Here is a 27,278-nt window from a genome sequence, read left to right as displayed (position 1 = left end):
CCATATCTTGGAAAGTACTTGATGGATCTTAATTAAACTAAATACACTATATGTTGAAGGTCATAAGTTTTATTGGTTAAATTTACAAAGAAAAGTATAAATATTTTTTTGGTTCTATGACAGATTTTCATAAATGTTTAATATGAGTCGGTATTCGAGCTCGTGCCAAACTCGCTGATTTTTTTTTGAAATTTTTGGTGCCAAGTCCTAATTTGTTTTGTAGTTGTTGCCTTCTTTGCAAAATTTGTGAAAAAGGCACGCTTCATTGTCTTCGGTGACTGAGTCCGAGCATACTCCAACACACAAAATGCCTTTTCTTTTGAAGTGAACGGCATTTCTTAACCTGTAAAGATAGAAATGCCAAACGTTACACACAGAAACTTGAAACGTTTCTAACACAAGCTGTGAAAATTTGAGGTCATTCCAACGAAAACTGTCAAAATTATTGGCCGACAAAATGGGGTCAAAGTTTGGAACACCCTGTACATGTCACAACTACACACAGCAACAGATTCGGAAGCAGCAAGATCAGGTAACGTTTAGATACATTAGCAGTTATTGGGGCTCTCTTTTTTCAGTTAAAGTCTACTCTTGTTCCCCAACACCCTAAGCATGTTAATATTAAGGCCTACAAAATGGGGTCAAACATTTTGGAACACTCTGTACATGTCACAATTGCACACTGCAACAGATTTGGAAGCAGCAAGATTAGGTAACGTTTAGATACAATAACATTTATCGGGGCTTTCTTTTTTCAGTTAAAGTCTACTCTTGTTCCCCAACACCGTAAGCATGTTAATATCAATGAAAGCCATTTAATTTCCAAAGTACATCAACATTTTCTTCAAGGTATTTTGGGGCGCTGTATTGATCCTGATCAGGATGGGCTGGGGGATCACCCTGGGTCCTGGGGCGTGGATGGTCTCCCATCGGCTAAAATTGCGGGTGGAGGTTGGCGCCATGCCTGCTACCCCTTGGGATGGTGGCGGCACCTGGCTTTTTGGATGACTCATGTGCTGCAGTTTCATTCTCCGCATGACTAACACATACATTATACTAGGTGTCACTTGACACATACTGGTATATATACTAGGGCTGTCAAACGATTACAATTTTTAATCGAGTTAATTACAGCTTAAAAATTAATTAATCGCAATTAATCGCAATTCAAACCATCTATAAAATATGCCATATTTTTCTGTAAATTATATATATATATTCTGTAAAATAAATTGTTGGAATGGAAAGATAAGACACAAGACGGATATATACATTCAACATACGGTACATAAAGACTGTAATGGGCATTTCACTCTACTGTCATTTAAATCTGTCTATGCTGTACTCACTCCGAAGCGTCTACTTTTTCCAAAGCTAGACAGCTAGTGAACGACGCCTTATTAATTAGACTTCTTCCTTTTTCATCTGATTTATTAATAAAATGGCCTCAAACCATTGTCCTCTTTAGACAGTTGTAAAACTATAAAAAGTACACAAACATTGCATTAGCAACAACATTAGCTTAGCACGCTATACAGGTTCACTCAACATAAATAAAAGCGTCTCATACAAAAAATATAACATTTCGCCTACTAACAAAATATGTACATTCTTTACAACAACCATACTTACGGACAAATCTTGTCCAAGGATCATATAAGAACAACATTATCAGCCCGAGACGTCGTGCAGCCATAATGAACTGGCAAGAAAACAATAAACCATGTCGCAAAGCGACCACAAGAGTTCGCTGTTGGACAGCACAAAAAGCCTTGCTGTAAAACTTACCAAAAGGCAGAATACTTTCTGAGCGGGACATGTGCGTTAATTGTGTCAAATATTTTAACGTGATTAATTTAAAAAATTAATTACCGCGCGTTAATGCGATAATTTTGACAGCCCTAATATATACACAACTTAACTGTTGGAGCCAGGATTAACAATTACATAGTTAAAGTAGACACATTTTTGCTCAACTGTGTTTATTCCTGTGTTCTTCGCTAAACATTACTAACATTTCTTGCACTCTCACCGTGCCCTATCACACTCATATCTGACCTATATTCCCTCATCATATCCTTCTAGTAAAAAAGGAGTATCCTTTCCCTATATGGTGTCCCCCATTACTAACATTTCTTGCACTCTCACCGTGCCCTATCACTCATATCTGACCTATATTCCCTCATCATATCCTTCTAGTAAAAAAGGGGTATCCTTTCCCTATATGGTGTCCCCTTGGTAAGTTTACTCATATCCAACTTGTAACGCTACTTACATTAGGTAACGTATATTCAATCAAGTTTTTGTATCACTACACCCACTGTTCTTTCTCTCTTTCTCCTTAAACCATTTGCGGGCCAGCTGTATTTTCTGAATAAAAAACCACAATGGGAGTACACTAAAAACCAAAGAGTCACAGTAAAACTGTTTCAGCCTTTAAAGACACTCTGATTCATTCTGTTTCTAAGCAGCTGAACGGGACAAGTAAATAAATAAAAATGTCTCACCAGATTCAGACTTTGATAACGAAATAAAGCTTAAATAAATTTGTAGGATTTGTCAGTAAAGACAATTTCTGTAAAGCAAGTCATATTTAAACACAACCCTCCAGTTCATTCAAGCTATCTTTACTAGTTAAGTTATTGAGTAGTACTAGTAGCCTAATTTCTTTCCCTTTTCCAGTAACAACTAGTACAATCCCTGGCAAAAATAATGGAATCACCAGTCAGAGGATGTTCATGTCGTTGTCAAATTTTGTTGAAAACAGCAGATCATTGACCTGACACAAAACTAAAACCAAGATGTGGTAGTTGGTGTTGCCTTTTTAGACCAGGCCGAAGGGGGAAAAAAATATGGAATCAGTCAATTCTGAGGTAAAAATGATAGAATCATGAAAAAACAACTACAACAAAAGAACACTCAACACAGTACAAGTACTTTTAGCACCACCTCTGGCTTTTACAACGGCTCCGAGTCTCTTGGAAATGAGTGGCAAACAATGCACTTCATCAATCTGACTCCATCTTTCCCAGATTGCTTTGCCAGATCAGCTTTGCAGGTTGAAGCCTTGTCATGGACTATTTTTTCAACTTCCACAGTAAATTTTCAATTGGATTGCTATCTGGACTACTTGCAGGCCATGACATTATGTCTCTTTCTTCATGGAACACTTTCACAGTTTTTGCTGTATGGCAAGATGTATTGTCATCCTGAAAAGGATTCCATCATCCCCAAACACCCTTTCAATTGATGATATAACAAAAGTATCCAAAACATCAATGAAACCTTGTGCAATTTTCTAAGTGATGACAGCCATCTCCCCAGTGCCTTTACCTGAATTGCAGCCACATATCATGAATGACTGTGGAAATTTACATGGTTTATTCACAGTTGCCTTTATAAATCTCACTGGAACGGCACCAAACAAAAGGTCCAGCATCATCACCTTGGCCAATGCAGGCTCACGATTCATCACTGAATATGACTTTCATTCAGTCATCCACAGTCCACGATTGCTTTTGCTTAGCCCAATGGTACCTTGTTTTTTTCTGTTTAGGTGTTAATGATAGCTTTTGTTTAGCTTTCCTGTATATAAATCCATTTCCTTTTGGCAGTCTCTTACAGTTTGGTAACAGACCATGACTCCAGTTTCCTCCCATTTGTTCACCATTTGGTTTGGTTTGCTTTTTGTTATCAAGATATATTGCTTTGAGTTTTCTGTCTTGATGCTTTGATGTCTTCCTTTGTCTACCAGTATGCTTGTCTTTAACAATCTTCCCATGTTGTTTGTACTTCGTCCAGATTTTAGAGACAGCTGTCTGTGAACAAAAAACATCTTTTGCAACACTGCGTGATGATTTACCTTCTTGTTTGAAGTTTGATAATGAAAACTTAATAGTTGATTCCATAATGTTTTCCTCAAAACTGAGTGATTCCATAATTTTTTCCTTTGGTTTGGTCTAAAGAAGTAACTAACAGACAACTTTATCTTGATTTCTTACATTCATTCATTCATTCATTTTCCATGCCGCTTATTCCTCACGAGGGTCGCGGAGGTGCTGGAGCCTGTTTCTTACAGTGTTTCTTGAAGCCACAAGTTATATATTATGTCTTTGATCTGATTTTTTTTTTCTAGAAAATGAAACAACAGCACAATAATTTTTTGCCAGAAGTTGTAGTTTGCTTGATGTTCTCAGGGAGTGCACCATTATGCTGCCAGTTTCCCAATCTGCAAATTGTATGGCTCTCAGCCAAAGTATGCACCAAATAGACAAACGTTGTCCGGGCATTGATTGCATTGATAAGAAACAGAATTTAAATGTAATAAATGTTTATACTGCTGCTGCCATTGTTTTAGGCCATGCGAAGCAACAGGACCCAATTGAACAAAATATTGAGAGGAAAAAGATTTTATGGGAACAAGGTTAGAATTTTATAAAGATAACCATATACTGCACTTGTGTTTACATGAGGACTGTTCAGCACAATGCAATCAAGGATCGAGTCTTACTCTAGCTCTGTTGAATAAAAAAGACATTTATTAAGTGGTTCATAGACTGAAATAGCAAAATTTTCTCAAATTTTTTCAATCACTCAAAATGAATTGTTTTTTAAAAAAATATATTTTTAAATGATTTTTACTAAGGGTGTAATGGTACATACATGTATTTCGTAATGAACCGTTTCGGTACTTGGTGTTCGGTTCGGAACGGAGGCGTAACGAACGACTTTCTACCATAATGTAACCCTTACTTTCGAGGCTGTGAGTCAATCGGGTTACAGTTTCTTTGTGTAGATTATATTTACTCCGTCTTCTCTACTATAATGGTGACCAACACGGTAGGACAGTAAGAAACGTCAACGGCGCGACAACGTGGCGGCTGCGAGAACGCAGTGAAAGGTGGCTGTTAAAGTCAATCAGCCAATGCACACCAGTCGCAGTGCGGCCGCGTGTTAGACGCGTCCTAGAAGCGGCTCAACAAGATGCACGCGAAAAGAACGGCAGAGTTTATTTGACGTGAGACGCGGCCCTTTTGTGTCAATACTACTAGCTAGCATACCAGGCAGACCAGAAGTCACTCATGTAAAAATACGGTGGATCTGGTCGATTTTCAAACTAATATGCAATCGTAACCCACTTTTTGAGTCCATCAGATCTCTTGAGTGGTAGATCAGGGCACAGTTGACTTGTTTATGTTGATGAACTGCTGTCTTCTCTGCTATAATAATAACCAACACAGCCCCGTGTTCAATACAAAACCCTCCTACCACAACAAAACAAGTAGGAACTAATATTCACATAGGAACTAAAGTTATACAACATAAAATATACAATATTAATGAATACTACATCACATTTGTAAAATACAAACACATAATAAAATAAATAATAGCCCATTTAAATAAAATACATTGAAATGAGCTAAAACACCTGTAATTAAATAATAAGAATAATACACACATCCTGCTTACACAATTAAATTTATTAATTTCTGTGTGGCGCTTTAACTTGAGAAAATCCACCAATAAAGCTTTTGAAAACCGTTCATAAGAAAGAAAGAAAAAACATTTCATTTGTATAATACATGTTAAAATGTTTGTCATTGGCATTGCTTTTCTCTTTAGCACAGGACTTCTTTTGTCATCTTTCTTTCAGAAAGAAAGCTGACCAATACGCGGGGTCTGAAAGGCAAATAGTTATTGGATTATTATCTTTAAATACCCGCTACTTTTTGAGCAGAATTCTAGCTTTGTATAGGCTACTGTTCCTATTGTGTGTGTAATAAAAAGTGTGTAATAAACAACTAGCACATTTATTTTTTGCATTTTGTTTTCTCACTGTACCGAAAATTAACCGAACCTGACCTCAAAACAAGGTACGTACCGAACCGAGATTTTTGTGTACGGTTACACCCCTAATTTTAACCAGTATTACAAAGCCAACAACAGAGGTAGCGGCTGTGATTTTCTTTTCTGTACTAAATCTGTATTAGTATGTATCTGTTTTTACATCAACAAGTAGAAATCAAAGAGCGTGATGCAATGTCAACTGTGATTTTTGGTGGAGTCAACATTTCGCCTCCCATCTACTACTCCTAATCCCTCTGTGTGTGAGAGGCGGTTATAGTGGTCACGCACATGAAGATTGTTTTCATTTAGCACGGCTGCAGCCACCCCTACCCCTCCAGTGACCTGGGAATCTGTCTGTTCACACACATGTGCACCCACGCACTCTTAGGTTTCTAACCCAACAGAGGATATTACATAAAGTTATTTTTGTTTCCTGCGCATTTATCCTTAGCAAAATATCAGTCACTATGTGTTCACCCTTAAACTGAAACTAGATATTTTCTAATTCAGTTGCTCAAATACATCTATTCACCTTTAGACATTAAATTATCCATTACAGTGTATTAGTTTTGATGTAAAAATGCAATGCTCGATTTTTTAAAATTGTTATCCTTATGTCACCAATGTACCATATTTTCCGCACTATAAGATGCATTGGAGTATAAGGCACACCATCAATGAGTGGCCTATTTTAAAACTGATTTCATTTATAGGGTGTAAGTTGCAGTAGTAGTAGTGGTTGGGGTTGCATTATGCATCAACTAGATCAGATATGTCCAAAGTCCGGCCCGGGGGCCAAATGCGGCCCGTGGCCAAATTTCATCCGGCCCCCAGCCCCTATCATAAAATCAATAACGTCTAGCCCGCACACAGACTTTAATAAGTTGGTCAGCAGTACTGCTACCAGCTTACACACTAAATGCTGCTCCTCATTTATCCACTAAAAGGAGGCAGCACTCAAAGCAACATTACCCCGTGCGACCCTTTACTCCCAATTTTCTAAAATGGCGACAATAAACAAAAAACAAAAAACAAAAATTTGACTGCGACGGCCGACACTTCAAGGATAGGTGGAAATTGGACTATTTCTTCTCTAAAATACGCAACAAATTTGTCTGCCTCATTTGCAAAGAGACAGTGGCTGTTTTAAGAGTTCAATGTGAGGCGATATTACCAAACAAGACACGCTGACATGTACGACAAGATTACAGGGAAGATACGTAGCGAGAAATTTAAGCAACTTAAAGCTAGTTTAATTTTACAGCAGCAGTATTTCAGAACCCGAAAGTCGAAAGAGAACGCCACAAAGGCTAGTTGCGAGATTGTTAAAATTAGGAATTAAAAATAATAATAAAGCAAATATGACACACAGAATGGCTTGCTAAAATTTGCCTAAATATATTGTTCTACGTAAAGGACGTTAGCCAAGGTCGGCCGTCCACATTTTTACCACAACAAATCTGGCCCCCTTTGCAAAAAGTTTGGACACCCATGAACTAGATGGATCTGCGCTAAAGGGAATGTCATGCCATAATTAGCCAATACTGATGCATATATAAGCCACATTGTCGGCTTTTTGAAAAATTGATGGCTTTTAGGTGCACCTTATAGTGCGGAAAATGCAGTAAATTTCCCAAAAAAGCATCCTTTGATTAGCATATTTAACATCTGTTCTTTTTCATATTAGTATTTATACATGTATTTGTATGTATGCAGGTATTTTTATATTTGTTTACAAGTACTGTTGTTCAGTAACAAGGCACAAAGCTAATCTATACCACTATGTGTGTATAATGAACACAGAGTGAAGTTGTCCATGTTTCTAGCTGTAACTACAAACACAGGCAGTGGGATGGTTCAGGAAAACATTTACTTATTGCAAAACTCAAGCCATTTTCATGAAAACATATTTTGGCCCATTGCACACACGCACTTTAATCCTTTCTTTTTTAGAACATCAGAATTGAAAATCTTACTATGCTTCTCCTTTGTCCATAAAATCCTCACCAACCGACCACCTTCCAACCCCACTCCCACTTGGCAGTATGGTAGTCATCTCAGTCCTCCCACCCTGCCCACCTTTGCCACCATTAGATTACATAGATATGCTGAAGCAGGTTGCTCCTGTGTTCTACATTAATGCCCCTCCTCTTCCCCCACAGGCCTCAAAGTGATTTTGCAGAGCAGTGTGATGCTGGCTTAGCGTCATTGCTTTGATTTTTATTTTATGTGTCCGTATGTATTCCTGTAACTCTTGATTTTGCAGAGCAGTGTGATGCTGGTTTAGCGTCATTTCTTTCATTTTTACTTTATGTGTCCGTATGTATTCCTGTAACTCTTGTGGTTTCTCATACAGTAGTCCCTGATTTGTCTGTAGTAATTTCAATGTCCTGTGTTTGTAGATCATGCAACAAATGAGTGATCATCGTTATGACAAACTGACGGTGCCTGATGACCTTGCTGCCAACTGTATCTACATGAACCTGCCCAACAAAGGACAGGTGCTTCTGCATGGTACAAGAGAAGAGTTTCCGGAGAGTGTGAAGGTAAAAAAATTTTTGTATAAAAAGATGTCAGGAAAATGTTAAATGAGTTTGAATTGAAATCATCCTGTTTTGAGTCAACACTAGACTGCCAAGCACAACTACGTTAACTTTATACATTTCTGTGTATTATGTTTGTGTCTCATGAAGATCTAATGTTTTAGTGTGGCCACTTGCAGTTTATAGTCAGGTGTTGCTTGTATGTGTATTTGAGTGATCTGGTTTATAGTCAGGTGCGCTCTATAGTGTGAAATTTATGGTACTTCTTGACTTTAAAACCACTAGAAATACTTACTGGTAAGATACAGAAAATGCATGGTTGTAGGAAGCCATAATGTATTTCAATGGATACCCTCAATGTTGAGGAACTTGTGTTGTTTGGAGCAAAATTTAGGTATTAAAATTTCAATTATAGATGAACATAATTATCGATTAATTGATCATATGCTACTTAGCTGCATTTTGTCAGAGGAGTACAATGGCAGAGAGATGTTAAGCTACGGCACAAGACCTCTGTGCTGCATTGTTCTGCTCAGTAAGATAGTAGCATCGAAACAGGGTGTTCGTCGCATGTTTAACATATATTACATACAAACACGCTCCACACGATGGGAGATGGAAAAATAATAATAAATGTAAATCCGTTGTACTGGATTCACAGGTTGGGACAAAAGTATTACACCAATAAAGAAACCGAGATAAGAATAATTGAATGTCCCCAGTAGCATCTTTGGTAATAAAAGACTGCAAAATCAAAGAAAAAAAATTCGTATTACAGTACACCCATATTACGGTGCACCTGACTATATAATATGCACGTGTCCACGTTTTAATAATTTACCCTTACCATAATAATAAAACTCTTTGCTTGAAAGAAAAAGCAAGTCCACAGATTTACAAAGAAAAAAAACATTTTTCTTTACCTTGACCTCTGTGCTTGCAGTGGGTGAAGTCCCCTTAAAAATCCCCATTGCAGGCTATTTAAATCAGGGCTAACATCTAGCAGCAGCTTTGTTGTAGCAGGGTCATTTTTGAATAGGGTGCCATTTGTGTTCCCAGTTTAAATTAAGCTGTATTTTCACTAAAGTATGACAAAACTCATTTAAATTATTTTCTTGTGTATTATCAATTGGTATCTATTATAAATTCAAGGACACTGACTCCTAAATTCCTATTCTTTTAATTTAATTTACCTCTGGTAAAAGGTTGTTATGGAATTTTGCTATGTGCCCTGTGTATCTCATTCAAACTCACTCAGTAAAAAGAAATTCCAAAATCATTTTTATGATTTTGTCCTGGATAAACTAGTCCGGATTATGTGTTTTTAGATGAAAATATATTATTTAATTAAATTAAAAAAAAAAATAAAAAAAAAAGTTCATCCCCAGTGTCACTGTCCACTCCTTTAAGTTGTGTTAGTGTCCCTTTAAGAGAATTCTCAATGTATTAAGGACATCACTCTTGTGCGATAACATTGCATCACTGGCGGGAAATTCAACTGTGGTAAACAATTATTTTTTAAAATATAAAATTAAATCAAAAATCAGATTTTGCAGTTTTATGAAGTACATTCAGTGTGGGTGATCATAACATGTCCACTCTGTTAAAACTATATATCAGAGAAGTTAATTGAATCATTTCAAAAGGTTTATTTATAAAATTATAGTTTTCTCATCAAGTATCCAAAGTCATGTTAGCTATTATGCTAGCAAAGCTTAGCTGAGGGCTAACATTAGCATAAAATGTCCCCTCTGTTCGTGTCCACTCTGTTAAATGGTACCCCCCCCCCCAAAAAAAAAAAAAAAAAAATTACTATGCACACTGTTGCTATCTGTCATCTTTAAATCTGTCAAAACACCCACTGCTAGCCTTAAGCTGTTTATTGGACAGAGTCTTCATCGGCATTGAAGTCCTATGAGTGCTGCTTGCTAATCGGCACGAGCATGGCTTCCACTTGTCGCAGCAAACAGTGGATATCCATCGTTTTAAAAATTCTTCTTTTGTTCTGGTACATAGCATTCGATGGAGGCCTATTAATTTATAAAATCTGAGTTTTTGATGTAGTCTGATAAAGCAACTGGCAAGCTTAATCGGCGCTAGTCGTAGCAGCCTAGCTGCCTAACAATCCATGGTACGAGTTCAATGAATAGAATAGAACAGAATAGAATAGAATAGAGTAGAATAGAATAGAATAGAATAGAATAAACTTACACACAATGATTTACTGTTGCTGTCATATTGTTTAGTTTTTTTTTTTTATATAATGTCTTGTTCTGTGATGACTTATTGTGTGTAGTGTTTTTTTTTTTTTTTTTTTTTTTTTTTTTTGATGCTCTAAACCAGAAAGCACATGAAAATGAATCTCATGAAATTTTATCCAGTAGCCTGCAGTCTACATGTAGAGAACTTCAACCTCAAAATGTACTCAGTGGTTAAAACCCCAACCCTGCCAGCTATTTTTAGAAGGAAGAATTCCTAAAAATGTGCGTATTTGGATTGAGACCTGTGGCAAAGAGTCAGAATTTCTCCCAGAAGATAAACTGACAGGATTCATCATGACCATAAAATCTATTTTTCTATCGCATTCCTTCAGCTTTGGTAGAGCCTTGACAGAACATTTGGCACTGCAAGAAATGAATATTTCAACCATGATCGAGTTTTAAATTGTTCAGACCAACCAGGAATTGGCTTGGATGCGTGGTGCAAAAAGTGGAAAAATATTAGTAGCGGCGGGTACACATAACAGTAAAAATACCAGTTTTTTTTTTTTTTTTTATCCCACTACAAATCTTGTCATAGGGTTAAGCTTCAATTGCTCCAATCAAATGTAATAATATCCTAGAGCAATAACATTTCTTCTGGTCCCTATCACTCTACAAATTATCGTTCCAGTCATTGATCTATTTATAGTTTGCTCATCGAGTTGCAAGAGCTGCACATTAATAAAGGCTGGGGTTTATGAGGCTTGGCAGAGTTGAAGGGGTTGAAGAAGTGGCAAATTGGTGAGCCATGGTCGACAGCTTCAGAATGCCTGCATTGGAGATGAAGAAACACAGCACACAAAAACCCCAGCAAATATATACAGTAGGACTTCCTACTGTGTTTGATCACACCATGCTAAAAAACAATTTGAACCACAGTAATGAGAACTCAATTTGTAGAAACACTACGGCGGCACCTAATTACTGTAGTTAGTTGAAAGCTAAACAAATTATTTTGATCATTAAGATGTATACTTGGAGCCAGTGTTGTTTTCGTCGATGATGGCGATAACGAACTAAATAAGTGTGTTGGGAGACTAAAACATAACGAGACGTGCATTTTTTCGTCTGAGACGAGAACGAGACGAAAATGCGCAATTCTTTCCGTCACATGTTCACACTGTGTGACATTTAGTGCTTAGTTAGCCCGCATTGAATTAGCAGTGTCTTGTTGTGTCACTCGTGACATGCGGTGCCCTCCCACCCCCCTCCTGACTCATCAGTTTGCAGTCTCTCGTCTCAATGCAGATTTGTTATCTTGGCCAGAGAGAATATGCAATGTTGCATTAGCCTTTAAAGGTCTGTGCTGAGTAATCATCACACACTAAATGTAACTCGTAGTGTTAGCATAGTGGGCTAATGCTAACGTCGAGCATCCTTTTAAAGTCTCGGACAACTTTTTTTTACATACAGTTCGTGGTGTCCAGGTGGGTATAACTAAATGAAAATAATGTACTGTTTTTCTGCTGACTGTGTATAATCACCAAGTTGGCATTGTCCTTGTAGACGATACAATATGGCTAGGTTCATACTGTAGGTCTAAATGCACATATCCGATTTTTTCGTGTTTTTCCGATTCGAGTGAGGCATTAACTTGACGGTCTGAACGGTGTAGTGTTCTATTATTACAAGTCTCGTGAGACTTGCATGCGAGAAGTGCAAAAATAGCGTCAGGTAATCATGGAGTCGTGATAGACGTGTGTTGAGTTGATTCCCTAATAAAACCATTGAAATGGACCTCCATCTCAGTGTGCGTGATTCTAAACACACCACAAACGGGACAAGTCGCATAGAAGTGGCCCATTTCAAATCCGATATCGGTCACTTTCGTATGTGATTTAAATCCGATCTAGGTCACATTTTACAGAGTGTGGTGGCGGTCTGAACTGTTAACTCTCCCAAACCGGAATTCATGCAGCAATTACATCAGCAAAGAGCGAGAGCAGCACGCAAGACAGCAGCGGTGTAGCTGTTCATTAGCGTTAGCGCCTAGCTTGAGCTCTGCTTTTACCACATAGGAGGCTGGCAAGACAACAGTCATAAAAAATACAAAGAAGAAAGGGATAAGCCTGATAATGCTCGGTTTTTTTACTGTGCGACAATTGAGCAATATTTCAGTACTGCTTACATGGACGAGTCGGGGCAAACTGACTGGCTTATGTGTGTGCGTCAGGCACGAACAGTGCGCAGATATTTGTTTTCATGCTTCTGCGCGTGCGGGTCAGTTTGCTCAGCGTGTTAGTGCGCATATGTAAAACTTGAACGGGCTCAATGGACAAAGGCAATCTTAACATGCACGCCAAAAAAAAAAAGATATGACAAAAAAATCTGAATTGTGCATTAAGACCTGCAGTATAAACCTAGCCTATGCGCTCATCTGTTAATGTTCATTCGAAATAGTTGGAATATTTTTGGGGTGCATTTTTAAATTTTACAGACGAAAAAATTTTTAGTTAACGTTGATAAGCCTGTCGCAATATGCAATAATTCCATTTATCGCGCGATAAATAATAATGAAGGCGGTGATTTTTCCGCTGCGATTTATCGCCCCGCGTGCACGTGCGTGCGCGCGTGCAGCAAACGTGCTGTTAAAAGTTCGGATTCCTCGTTCCCAACTGCGCAAAATGCATCTTCGTTCCAGGTCCGGCAAAAACTAGCGCCGGAGCCAATCATTCCCATTATATCCTATTGTTCAACGTATACCGGCCGCGTGAGTGGCCCGGAGTGACTGTGGACCATCTACGGCGCGCCGGTGTTGTTGACGTGTGGGCGCTCCCGTCAGGAGTGACATTTCACGCGGGGCGGCTATTTTTCGGCTCAATGCCGGATATTTACAACGAAGTCCGCCAAAACATTGTTACCGACTTGGCTGCTACGAACAACATCGCTTTGACAACGAACAGCTGAATGAAATTAAGAGCGCTGTGATTCAAACCCGTCCTGTTTATGAAAGTCGATGGTTATATGCTGGTGTTGAGTAGTAATGAGCAGACGTTCCTTCAGCGGCGCTTGCTAACTTTTTTAATGCGCGCACACACTAGATATCATGAAATGGCAAACTAGATGTGCTACGTCCCATGCCATTGGCTACGTGAGCCCAGAGTGATTATGGGACACGTAGTCCATATACTACATCGATGAATTCTAAACTGTCATGACTGAATGGAAGTCTAAAAGGCCAAATCAATCCATACCAGTGACTATAGATAATGTTGCAAATATTGTTAATTGTTAATTGCCATCATATAAACATGCATGTTTATATGATGGCTATTTAATTTTTGCTCGTTAGCAAAAAAACAAAAAACAAAAAACAAAAACAAAAAAAAAACGAAACAAAAAATATACCGTAATCTCCCGAATATAAGGCGCACCCGTGTATAATGCGCACCCCAAATTTACTTGTAAAATTTGGGGAAAATTATTGTACCCGTTTATAACGCGCACCCTAATTTTAGCACCAATAAATAGAAGAATACAAGAAAACAGAGCTCGTGTACAGATACAGAGATGTCATTTTACTGACTGGTGAAACACAGCACAAGCATAGCACATTGGTAGTTCAAAACATTACCGTAAACTGACAATATTTACGGTAATAATATGATTTGACAACTTCTCCAACTTACCAGAATCTAGGAGAAAACAAAACGGATGCGACTTTTCTTTTAAAGGCTGCTGTATAACTTGCTCGTTTCCTCATGATGAATAAATGTTTCTTCCATGGATTGATACGGTAAAACTACTGAACTATTGTTATTTGGGTTTGAGTTTCCCGAGGGACCGATATAGTTGACGGACACAGGAAGTGTGTGTCCTTACATTTGTTATGCTCCGAATTGTGGAGCTGCAATAAACGCCGACTCAAATGAGTTCAAGAAACTAAATTCTGTGCTTTATGAAGAGTGAAAAAAGCAGAATTTAACACAGACGAAATCATTCGGCCGATTAGTGTGAAGTATTACTGAAACAAAATGGTGACGTCACGTACCGTAATGGTCGGCAACGGGTCGCCGCATACGTTTCTTCAACACAACGTGGCCGTGTCAATGAAAAAAAATCGGTTTATATATATATGTAATACATATATATTTCTGTCTCCATCTATGTACCCGTTTATAATGCGCACCATGAGTTTACAAGTTGATTTTGGGGAAAAAAAGTGCGCGTTATATTCGGGAAATTACGGTAATTGTTATTTTTTTTACAGAGCAATAAATGTATTGAATTGGATCGAAAATCATGTCCCCCCCCGTATCAAGAATCGTACCAAACCGTGACTTAACTGTATCATTGCATCCCTATGGAACACCATTGCTGAAGCTATGACGGGAAAATGCTTATTAAGTGCAATTTTTTTTTTTTTTTTTAAACACATTTTATTTATCCTGTGTTTCTGTGCGGTATCAATATTGTTGTTTTTTACTTAAGAGGCATGCTCTATTGTTTTTAGTTGTGATTTCTTAAAAAGTATTTTTGAATATAAGAGTAAATATTTATCGAGTTTAAATGGGTGTACTTGATCTTTTAATATATACTGTATTCTCACTGTGTTATTGTAAATTAGTTTTAAAAAAAAATTGGGGGGGCGCAATAATATCGCATATCGCAACAATTTATGGGAATAATAATCGCACACTAAAATTTGTTATCGCGACAGGCCTAAACGTCGACTGAAACTAGAACTTGAATTTCATCAACAAAAACTAGACGAAGACGAAGACATATTTTGAGATGACTAAAATATGGCTAAGACTACAAAGTGTGTCCAAAAGACTACGACGAAAATTAAAAGGGCTGCAAAAAACAACACTGCTTGGAGCTCATGTCTCTGTTAAATGGGGTAGAAAACTTATGGGATATAGTCACGAATAGTAGTTGGATGTCCTTGTCTTTTCATTTACCAGAAGCCTTCTAAGACCAAACCTTCCATGAGATAAGAAGTTAATCAAGTTCATTCTGTCTAGTACAGATATAATGCAGTTTCAGAGCAAGGTTGTAGTAAAGGCTTTATTTGGAAACGATCTGAGTTTGGATTTCCCATAATGGAAAAACATTTTTTGCCAAGTCAATAATTCACATTGTTTTTAGATATGCTGTTGGTAGATAGTTTATAGTTATTGGATGGTAACATTCTTCTTTGCCAGTATACCGACAATAACATATGAAATATAGGTTTCTGCTTTTAATGCATCAAACATTTTGGGAAGACTTGCCACAAATCGTGTCGGTATCCATGCCCATGCAGGGCTTTTTCAGTGCCACACCATTCTCATTCAACGAGTTTGTTATCAACATTCTTGCTTGGGGAAGTGGTACGCATTCCTCATGGAACAAGAGTTTTGCCTAGAAGACAAAAACAGTTTACGTAGTCACTTGCAAAAAAGCTACACAGCAAATGCAGTAGATGCTCCTGCTCTTCACTTAGCCAAATGAGGTCAAAATATTAGGCACAGCTTTCAGTATTATGCAATGCAATTCACAGTTTGGTAATAATAGGCATACTGTAACTCAGCATTATTAGCTCTAATGGCACAATTTCTTAGTCCAACTCCTTTATAGGATCCTGTCTGATTGTATGCATGCACCTTATTTAGTTTAGTGGTGTTTTTTCAGCATTACTAGCGTTTTTTATTACCTTTGTTCACCCAGTTGAACAAAATTAATCTGCAATTTGGACTGAATTGTGTTGTAAGTCATGTGCTATTTTTTGTATTCCTGTTTTATCGTGTTTCTACAAACCCGTTCCTGTGATTCTTACACTCTTTCTGGCAGGCAGCTATGAGCCAGCAGTGACTTACAACTTACTTGTCTCAGTATTTTTTTTAAATTTTATGTAGTTTACATATTCACACTCAAAAACACTGGTGTTCCTCAAGCAGAGAATGTAACTGGTATTGTTTGATGTAAGTTTAAGTAGCTTGTACTCAGGGGTTGCGTTAACCGAATATTTTCCGTCGTTGACCGATTTTTTAAAACGGTGACGGAAAAAACTGAAGTCCATCCGTCATTTTGACAGGTTGCAATTCACACCCCAGACCACAGGGTGGCGAGTGAGCATATTAATTAGCTATTGTCTCTCTTGATGCATGACGTCGTTGGCCTTACTCTGAACAATGTCAAGGCAACTGAGTGTCCGAAGTTTCTTCAAAAAGCCCCAAAACAACGATGGTGTTGATAAAAGAGGTGAAAAAACAGGGACTGCACAAGCGGGCACGCAATTCAAGTCCATGCGCACCAGGAGGAAGGTGTGAAACTACGTTCAGGCCACAGCAGGTGAACTGTTAATTTCATTGTTCCATATGCTACATATGGTAGGCTACCTACCTACTGGGGCCACAGTCAGCTGTTTTTGTCACTGTGGAGAAAAAGTTACATATTAATCTGCTTGATGTGTGATGGCACAGTGTGGATTCTCTGTTAAGCTTGTTCGGACAGAATATTAATTTAAAATGAATGAAAACTAAATACTATTGAATATGTTGAAGCGGTATGCAATGTTAAGAGTCTTGTTAGCTCGAATTTTCTGTGTCCAGCCGCTGTAGCTCTGCTGCTCTCTGTGAGTGTGAACTCTATTCAAGCCGGAACGCGCGCGGCTCATAAGTGTCTCTGTCACGTGACTGTGTCGTAGCCGCCAACGCGCTCGGCCAAATGGACACACAAGTACGGAAGGTGAATTATGCCAAACAAAGGGTCACCACAATGTCATTATCATCATTTTAAAAATTTAAGTGACGGGTAAAAATAGATTATGACCAGATTTTTATGACCCTGTCAGTCAAAATGACAGACAACGAAAAAGTCTAACGCAACCTCAGCTTGTACTCATGACGTTATTTCTGAATCAGTAGGTACAGCTTTTGTCATGGAGACATGACAGTTTGATTGGACCACAGCCTACATGTTTAATAGTTCTCAGATAAATGATTCCAGACTTACATGAGTAGAAACTACAAAGACTTGGACTTTGGGATTTAGGCGTATTTTCCAAAGAGGGAAGGACTAGGGTGGCTTGCTAACAATAGTATCATGCATAATATGGATGTCATGACAACTAGCCTGACTCACACTCTGAGTTATAGTATAGTTGGTTGCAATACAGATGTTGCCTGTACAAAGATAAAATCAAGAGGCTATGTATGAAAATTAGCTGGGAGGAGTTGTGAAAGATGAAAGTTAATAAGAGGTCATGTAACTACATGAAAGAGGCCAAATATTGTGAGTACCAAGGCACTCCAAAGCCGCTTTCAGACTTATACCCTGCTAAATTCCTGTGTAAAATGACGTGGGATTTACCCGTGTCATGACTTTCAGACATGGGGAGATGTACCAGGAATTACACGGGTTGGACACTTTCAGACTTTTACAACACGGACATTACGTCATTTTTGGTTGGCATCGGCAACCAAATAAACCACACATTTCCAAAGATGGACGATGGACAGTCTCTTTCTCGGCTCCAAGATCCAGTAGCAATTTAATTTAATTATGTTTCCAGTTTAATCTTTCCAGTTTGTCATGTGATATTTGCGATGTTTAACACATTTAGTCATAGTCATTTAGTCTTAGGTGGCCGAAAAGTGTCATTGCATGTAATCGACTTTCCTACACGTATATAAAAGTTGTAAAGCAATAAAACTGCGACAAAAATGAATGAAACGAACAAAAAAAAATATTTTCATAATGGGTCAAAATTATTTTTCGAACAGATCATGTGACTAGCAACTTAGACTGTCATTTGCTTTGCATATAATTTTCAAAAAAAATATATAGGGGAGGGCAATTTTATTTTTCAAATGATTTTTTTCTTTGATTGAAAATATTTTTTGATTGAAGCAACTTTTTTTGGGTTTGAATGATTTAGACACAAATGTCCCACACATAATATGGCCCAAACGCAAAAAGGATTGCTTCAATCAAAGAAAACTTTTTCAATGAAAAATTAAGTGTTGAAATGCAAATTTTTCAATCTCCAATATTTTTTCGCATTCAAAAATTTTTTCTATATTTGAAATTTTTCTTTTTGTGATTGAAGTGATTTTTCTTTTTGAGAAAATATATATTTTTTAAGCAACTTATTTTTTGATTGAAAAATAAAGACAAAAATATCCTAGCCAAAATGTGGCCCAAACGCAAATCAACATTACTTCAATCAAAAAAGTTGCTTCAATAAAAAAAAAAAAAAAAAAAAAATCAAAGAAAAATAGCTTTCACAAGCATTTTTTTTTTTAGTTTTTTGGGTTTCAAATTTATTTTTGCATTCGCCTTTTTTTTTTTTTTTTTTTTGATTGAAGCGACATTTTTTTGGGATTGAAAATATATATTTCCATTGAAGCAACTTTTTTTTTGATTGAATAATAAAGACACAAATCTCGTCCATATGGCTCTGCCCAGGGGATACAATTTATGACTGGGGTAACTACATTGGCACGACACCGGTGGGCGTACCATATTCAATGGATGACGATCTTGGCGAAAAGTATTGCCTAAGCAGCTAGATTTAGAATTCCCCTGAACAATGATGGGACACAAAAAACGCTCAGTATCAACTTATTATTATAAATATTCTTGTAAGTTAATTTTATTGCTGACACTGCATTTCAGGGTAATCAACATGTTGTGCCCCCCCCCCCCCCGCCCCAAAAGTCAAACTCCGCCTATGCATTTAGTCTTACTGCAAAGAAAGAGGAAATGGCGATCAGCCCGCCATGATATTTACGTCATCAGACTTCGCGCTGTGACCCGGTAATCAAACGGCTGCTTTCACACATGCCGTGTCTCGGGTAAATCCCGGACATTACACTAGGATGCGACCCGTTGTTCTGCAATTTCTTCCTACGCGGCAAGATGTCCTACACAATGCTCAGTGTGCTTGCGCAAGCATCCGCACGCATTCACACATCGGTTAAAAGCGGCGAGTACTCACTATTTTTTGTTTTCATTGATTTTTTTTATCACGTTTTCATTGCGTCCATAATTATTTTCGCATGTTAGTCACATTAGTCACATAGTGTATTTAAACCGTCCTTCTTTGATATAACTGCATTTAAGTATTTTCTTAAGACATTTTTCAGTACATTCTGGCTGTATGCATCCAAACAAAACAAGTTGAAAGCGCACGGTAGTACTTTGGGTGTCAAATTCGCCTATTGTCGGATGTTTCGCCGATGTAGGACATTTTGGAAGAACACCCTTTAATGTCCGTGTCATCTACATGTCAGTCAACCAGGGAAATTGCTTTCAGACATAAGGGCTACCTGTTTGAATCCCGGGACTTAACTGGAGTTCAACGTTTGTCTGAAAGGGGCTTAATGAAAGGGGTGTTCAACCTATTCCACATAGGGCCGCAGTGGGTCCTGGATTTCATTCCAACAAAACAAGATGACACCTTTTCACCAATCTGGTGTAATCAGTAGAGATTTCCCGATCTGATATTTGGATTGGATCGAACGCCAATATGGGCAAAAAAATGCGTGACAAACTGGCACTCGACAGTCCCAAAGCCCAGGGAATAACAAGAGTCATTGCCGAAGAATTCATTCTGGATGACGAGCCATTATCTCTCGTGAGTAAAGACCCACCATCCAACACTTAGAACCACGGTACAACATGCCCAGCCGTCATTACATCCTTGAGCGTTTCGGCCGTGGAAGATTCGAGAACGATTCACAAACATCCAAATTCCGATTATTGAAATATGTCAAGTAAAGCAAAACTAATACACAGCGCGGTCTTCGGGACTCAATGAGAAACTGACTGCATTAAGTCCCGGAAGTAAACATCATGCTTGTCATAGACCCGGGTAATGCCAATGCTCAACTCACGGCTTTAGCTCAACTCATGCCGCTGGATAAAAAACACAAGAATACCTGACTGCAGCTGACAACCGCTACAAACTATGTCAACGTCGTTTTACTGGAGATAATAGATATCATATGTATATAGAACTAGATGCAAAACGACAGACTCGACTGCGTTAGCAACATTGACGTATTGAAAACTAGATGCGCTAGTAAACAGCCGCCATCTTAAAGCAGAAGACTTCCCTAGTAGGCTGTTGTGAACCTTCCAAGCGAACCTAATTAACTTTTTATATAAAATACTCCTAAATTGGCAAAATCTTGACTTGAATCTATCTTTAAAACAGTTTTAAAACTTTCACATGTCGAAAGTAGACGGAAGGGAAATTATGGAATATCGCGAGCAATTTTAACAACTTTAACAGTTGATTCGCAAAATTAAATGAATTGAATGTAGTTTAAAGCTGCTGATACAGAAAGGGGACTTGAGTATTTTATTTACTGTTTTAAAATGTTAAAAGCATCTAATAGCTTGGGGGGTTTGTGGGATTTTCCACTGAGGTTGTTGGTGTGTTTTGCTTTTTTTAAGACAGTTTACAATATTATATGCACGTTTTACTGACTGACTATGCCATTTCTGTTTGTTATTTATAATGTTTTGTGTTTGTCACTGAATAAACAGGTCAGTTTCTTGTTACCTTGTGTGTTATTCAGACTCACCTAATTCAGCTGGCTAGTTGTTATACTAAAACCCTTTTCAAAATGAGTCTGACAACTAAGAAAGGAGGCTAAATAACTTTAAACTTTAATACATGCTCAGATAGGCCGGTATCGGTATCGGCTAGTATCGGTATCGGATCGGAAGTGCAAAACAATATCGGTATCGGATCGGAAGTGCAAAAACCTGGATCGGGACATCTCTAGTAATCAGTTGATTGCAGTCAGGTGCTGCTTGTTTTAGCAGAAACTTCATTGGTTAAACTGTCTGTGCTCGATTGGTAGGAACAAAAAACAGGGCCCACAGTGGCCCTTGAGGACCGGTTTGGACACCCCTGCTCTAAACCATTATATCCAGTTGTTTGCATCTCTCTTTTGTTCATATTAACTTACAAGAGCTGCTAAATTGTTACAACAATATAAAGACAACAGTAATGGTCATCCTTATTTTCTATAGGTGTTTGACAAATTGAAGGACCACATGCTGATCCCTGTGTCCAACAGTGAGAAAGTCAAAGTGGACGGGGCCCTTACATGTTGCTCGGTGCTCATCAACAAGAAGGCCATCAACTGAAAGAAACCATGTAGAACCCGGGACTTGATGTAATAGGCATGGATCCTGTAGTAGCAGATTTAGGATTTGTTTGAGGGTCAAACCATAGTATTGCGGGAAGATATAGAACATTTTCTTGCTTAGAGAGTTTGCAGTAATTGGTCTTCGAATGTACTAATGCTATGATTTGATGACTCATCTTACTTGCCTTGTACCACCATAGGGATCAACAATTAAATACAGCAACGTCGTCGGCCCAAACAGCCCCTACATTCATTATTATGAGCCCCTGCAACAGTTTTTCAGTTTGAACATTTAAACTGTGCTTAAATACACTGACAGAAAACTACTGAAATATACATTTACATTGCAAATTTACACATAAAGACATTTTACAAAAATGTGCCATTTTGTGCTCTTGAGATAAAAACCTACCAAAGGAAGTTGTCCTGAGAAAAACTATTTCAAAGTGTAGTTGAAATTATACGGTAATAAAATAAAATTTAATACAAAACACTCATACAGTATATTGATTTTAAAAAATAAAGATCTTTGCACACTAAAAATATTAAATATAGTCTAAATTACTTGTCCCTTGATGGCATTTTTCCCATTACAGCACACTTTGTAAGAGCATACAACCACATTATACACTTAAAAAAGATATTTATAAAAACCCTCACATGTTATTTAACATGTTATTCATTTATTTTATTGCTCAACTTTAAAAAAAAAAAAAAAAAAAAAAAAAAAAAAAAACGGGAGTAAAATTTTAATTTCATTTCTGTCCCTATGTTCTACGTCAAATTTGTTACTTGAATAAACATGTCCCACAGGGGCAATTAGCATTCCGGGAGTAACATCATTTTCCGGAAGTGTCTTCATCAGCCTCAGTTCGGAATGCTATCAAAAAGAAAAGTGCTTCCCTTTTTTGGGGGAAATTTCTTTGACCTTGCTTCATTTGACTTAAGGGCTCAATCATAACTGTCATTTATGTGACTGCAGTATCATGTATTACTTTAATTTCTTCAAATAAAAAGTTCAAATAAAAAGGCATTTTAGCCTCATCGAAATGCACACCATGTGCTCGCATTGTGTGAACCACATGGCAAGTAACTTCTGCCAACAGTTGTTTTCTTGTGTTACATAAACCTTGTTTACTATGAACCCTGCTCCAGTTTTGTAATGTTTTTATTTTTTACCAAAAGATAAAACACAAAGTGACCTGAACTCAACACATAGTGACCTGAAATTGCCCCTACATCAAGTGTAATTGACCGCAGATAGCTCCAAAATCAACAGGAAGTTATCCAAAATCCTTGGAAGTGATCCAGAATTGCCCCAAAATCAACAGGAATTGACCTGATATCAGCACGAGGGGACTGGATTGCCACAACATCAACAATTAACCCAAAATGCTTCAAAATTTATAGGAAGTGTCCCTAAATCTAAAAGAAGTACCCTAGAATAACCCGCAAATCAACAGGAAGTGACTTGAAATCAGAACTAATGGGAATGCCCCAAAATATAAAAGTCATTTAATGGTCTACCTAAACCAAATAAGCCATTATACAGAATAAAAGCAAAACTTTAAAAACAAAAGCAAAATGGCACATTTCTGTATGTCTCAGTAATGAAAAAAGAATAGCATGAATAAAATAATTTCACATTATTTGTGGTATCAAGTTTACATAAATGATTTTTTCGAATGTATTAATGTTGTGAGTCTCAAACCTTTTAAACCAATTATCACCTCAAAAAATACTTACTTGTAGAGATCAACATTAAAATACAGTAAGATCGTAGGCCCAAGTGTTTATTAAAGAGGAAGTTGAGAATTTTTGACATAAGGCTTAATCTTCCAGTTAGCAGGGGTTTAATTAGTCGGTGGAGTTGATTTCAACAAATCCCGTGCAGTTTGTTATTCATTTGATCCGGAGTGGATAAACCAGCACGAATCAATGGTGCCTTCTTAGCATACCAATAAAAAATAACATACGCATGCATGAGAATCACTGATGACCCATGCAATCAAAAGTGTTGGCTATGTTTTCAGTCTAAAGTTATTAAAACTTACCAGTGCATGTCAATGATTGTAGTGTGAACATGAATATTTGTAATCCAGCAGCTCTACAGGGAACAGGCTGTCTAAGCAAGCAGGGCGGAGTGATATCAAATAGTTTTTTTCACCGCTGATTTTTTTGTGCACGAAAGGGACTCCCCAGCGGACTGAGCACATGTGGCTGAAGCACTCCTCTCTATTGTGGTCGCATTACGCATCTAAAAAAAATTGTCCTGCAGAATGAAATGAATTACGGCACTTTGGTGTGAAATTGTTTTGGCCGCGTGGGTATTTCGAACAACGATCTGCATTTTGAATCTATTTGACAATGTTAGATCTGTTAATATCGTTTTTTTCTTTATATTGGCATGCTAAGCAGGCACCATTGACTCGTGCTAGTTTAGCCACTCCGGAGCCCTGAAACTAACAAATAACTGACAAACTGTACGGAATTTGTTCAAATATACTCCACCGACTGATTAAACCCCCACTAACTTGAAGATTAAACGTATATGTCAAAAAATCAGAACTTCCCCTTTAAAACCTGCATTCATCATTGTCACCCCTTGTAAGAATTTTCGATTTGAATAGAGTAGTAAAACTGCTTAAATATATTCAACAACAACAACAAAAACTGTTAAAATATAGAGTTAATTGAATTTTATTGAACATAGCTTAAAAATGGGTTAAAATTGCACTATAAATTCCTAAATGTAAAAAAAGTAAATTCTATTTGTAATTCTCGTACCACCAGGGCAAACTACGGGTTGTAATCCTATCACACTTTGAGAATCACTTTGATTAAAGAAGTGCAGAATTACTGTAAATTCATCTCATGTTATTTGTGATGTGTGTGAAATAGAGAGTTTACATGAACTATTCTTATATACATATGTATTAATGCTGTGATTCTCAAACTTTTTGCACCAACTACAACATAAAAAAATACTTGCGTCATAAAGTACTACCTTGAAGATCCACACTGAAATTCAGGAACATACTTGGCCCAAGTGTTTATTAAAACCAAATTTCATTATTCTAAGCCCTTGTTTTCTCTATTTTAATAGTAAAACTGTGCCAAAAAAAACTGAAAGGAAGCTATTAAATAAATATTTAACTAAAATGTATTGCTCAGAAAATGTTCAATTATGAGAAATTAAATTTAAAAATGTTTCAAATTTTAGAATTCATTTCTTTATAGGAAAGACAACGTTTAGTACATATGAACCTCATGTGAAAAATGATTGCTTAAAGAATTTTAAAAAATGCAAAACATGAAACTCTTGGAAGTATGCCAAGAGAGAAAATAATGCTTAAACACAGAAATCGACAGCTCTTAGGTGCTGCCATTTGGCGACATGTGACGTCAGTTATACCCACTCTCCTTTGTAGCGGTAACTTCCAGCTAGGATGTGTCTGAATGCCAGAGAAGGCTGCGTGCTAGTCAGTTTCGGGATGCACTTAATCAAAATCTTGTCTTTCCTTTAAATTTACATAACACCAGAGAGAGCCTGCAAACCACTGGTTGCTATTCCTACCATACTTACCATCACTATAAAGTACATAGTAATGATCTAAAAAGTGTTGAACTAAATTAGCTCCATATTATTTTTGGTCAGTTGCTGAAGTACAGCCTCAACTAAGACCTTAACACTCTTTTAGATTATTGTTGTTTTTAAAATGTATGTTTTAATCCAGTTAATAATGATAAATATAAGTTCATTCTAACAAATCAGAGAAAGGCCATCTTTTATGTTTTAGTTTGTATGTGTTAAAACATGTATTTGACATACTGTATGTGAAAGTCCATCACTGTTTAGACTATGTGGCTTCTCAGCGCGTATGTGAGTGAGAGCTGAGGAAATGACATCAGAAGGTGATGCTTGCGTATGGGCAGGCAGGCAGTGATGAAGCATGGAAAGAATTTGGTTTGTTCTGTTCAGAGGAAAGGCTTGCAACGCCAGTAAACACTAACTCTGAAACTTGCTCCATCTTCCTCTCTCACCCACCCTTTTGCTGTTGAGTCATAGACAAGTTTGTGTCAACCTCATTGTTTTTCTAGCATGCAATCAGGAGAACTGTTAAAAGTGTGACAATTGTAAGGAATTGTGCAACTGCTGACAAGATGCTAGATGAGGGAATCATTCCTGCCAAAAGTAATTTGGAAATTGTGGCTTTTCTTTTTTGGGTTTTGGGTTTGCTTTTTTTCTTGGGGTGAGGGAGGTTTTAACTTTGATATATCCTCAGCATAATACCCTTTCCCTGCTGATAAAAATGAAAGGTTTTTAATCCTGATATTTTTCCACTATGGTCTTCAACCCCACCCCCACACAGTTGTTGCCATTTTAAATGTTTTATTCAACTTTGTGCGTGTCTGTTAGCTGTGCTGCACTAATCAGCTATGGACTGTGGTGATTATCTATGTTCCAACTCAGGTGTTTGGGGTTTTGATGAAGGTTGTGATCGGTATCTATTTTGGTAATTCATAAGATTATTCCATCTAATTTACATAATAAAGTTACACCTAACATTCAACTGAGTTGGCTTTTCTTTTCTATTAAATTGTTACTACTGTAGTATAAATGAGATTAAAGATTTGTTTGGTTGGTCAGATAGTTTTGATTTATCATTGACTGTAGTAAAAATAAAAGCAATGAGTCCAATGTAAACGAAAGACTGCCACCTAGCGACACAATATAACGCGGCAGCTTTGCAAAATAATACAGTAATAATAATAATAATAATAATAATAATAATAATATAGCTTTAACAATGTACAGTGCCTTGCAAAAGTATTAGGCCCCCTTGAATCTTGCAACCTTTCGCCACATTTCAGGCTTCAAACATAAAGATATGAAATTTAATTTTTTTTATCAAGAATCAACAACAAGTGGGACACAATCGTGAAGTGGAACAACATTTATTGGATAATTTAAACTTTTTTAACAAATAAAAAACTGAAAAGTGGGGCGTGCAATATTATTCGGCCCCTTTACTTTCAGTGCAGCAAACTCACTCCAGAAGTTCAGTGAGGATCTCTGAATCATCCAATGTTGTCCTAAATGACCGATGATGATAAATAGAATCCACCTGTGTGTAATCAAGTCTCCGTATAAATGCACCTGCTCTGTGATAGTCTCAGGGTTCTGTTTAAAGTGCAGAGAGCATTATGAAAACCAAGGAACACACCAGGCAGGTCCGAGATACTGTTGTGGAGAAGTTTAAAGCCGGATTTGGATACAAAAAGATTTCCCAAGCTTTAAACATCTCAAGGAGCACTGTGCAAGCCATCATATTGAAATGGAAGGAGCATCAGACCACTGCAAATCTACCAAGACCCGGCCGTCCTTCCAAACTTTCTTCTCAAACAAGGAGAAAACTGATCAGAGATGCAGCCAAGAGGCCCATGATCACTCTGGATGAACTGCAGAGATCTACAGCTGAGGTGGGAGAGTCTGTCCATAGGACAACAATCAGTCGTACACTGCACAA

General features: G+C 37.4%; 1 protein-coding gene across 2 annotated transcripts in view; it reads left to right on the top strand.

Moving 5' to 3' along the window:
- Nucleotides 1–26,378, top strand: part of ddah1 (dimethylarginine dimethylaminohydrolase 1) — a 142,550-nt gene extending 116,172 nt beyond the window's left edge. Inside the window, exons 5-6 of one of the 2 annotated variants that reach the window (XM_057841051.1) lie at nucleotides 8,253–8,396; nucleotides 21,629–26,378. In XM_057841051.1, the coding sequence (XP_057697034.1) occupies nucleotides 8,253–8,396; nucleotides 21,629–21,745 (261 nt within the window). In that variant the 3' untranslated portion in view covers nucleotides 21,746–26,378. The remainder of the gene's footprint in view (nucleotides 1–8,252; nucleotides 8,397–21,628) is intronic. The other variant, XM_057841052.1, reaches the window with a different exon arrangement.
- The last annotated feature ends 900 nt before the right edge of the window (nucleotides 26,379–27,278 follow it).

The sequence above is a fragment of the Corythoichthys intestinalis genome, chromosome 7 (assembly GCF_030265065.1).
Source record: "Corythoichthys intestinalis isolate RoL2023-P3 chromosome 7, ASM3026506v1, whole genome shotgun sequence".
Lineage (NCBI taxonomy): Eukaryota > Metazoa > Chordata > Actinopteri > Syngnathiformes > Syngnathidae > Corythoichthys > Corythoichthys intestinalis.
The sequence above is the reverse complement of the archived record's forward strand: the minus strand, read 5'-3'. Positions and strand labels throughout refer to the sequence as shown.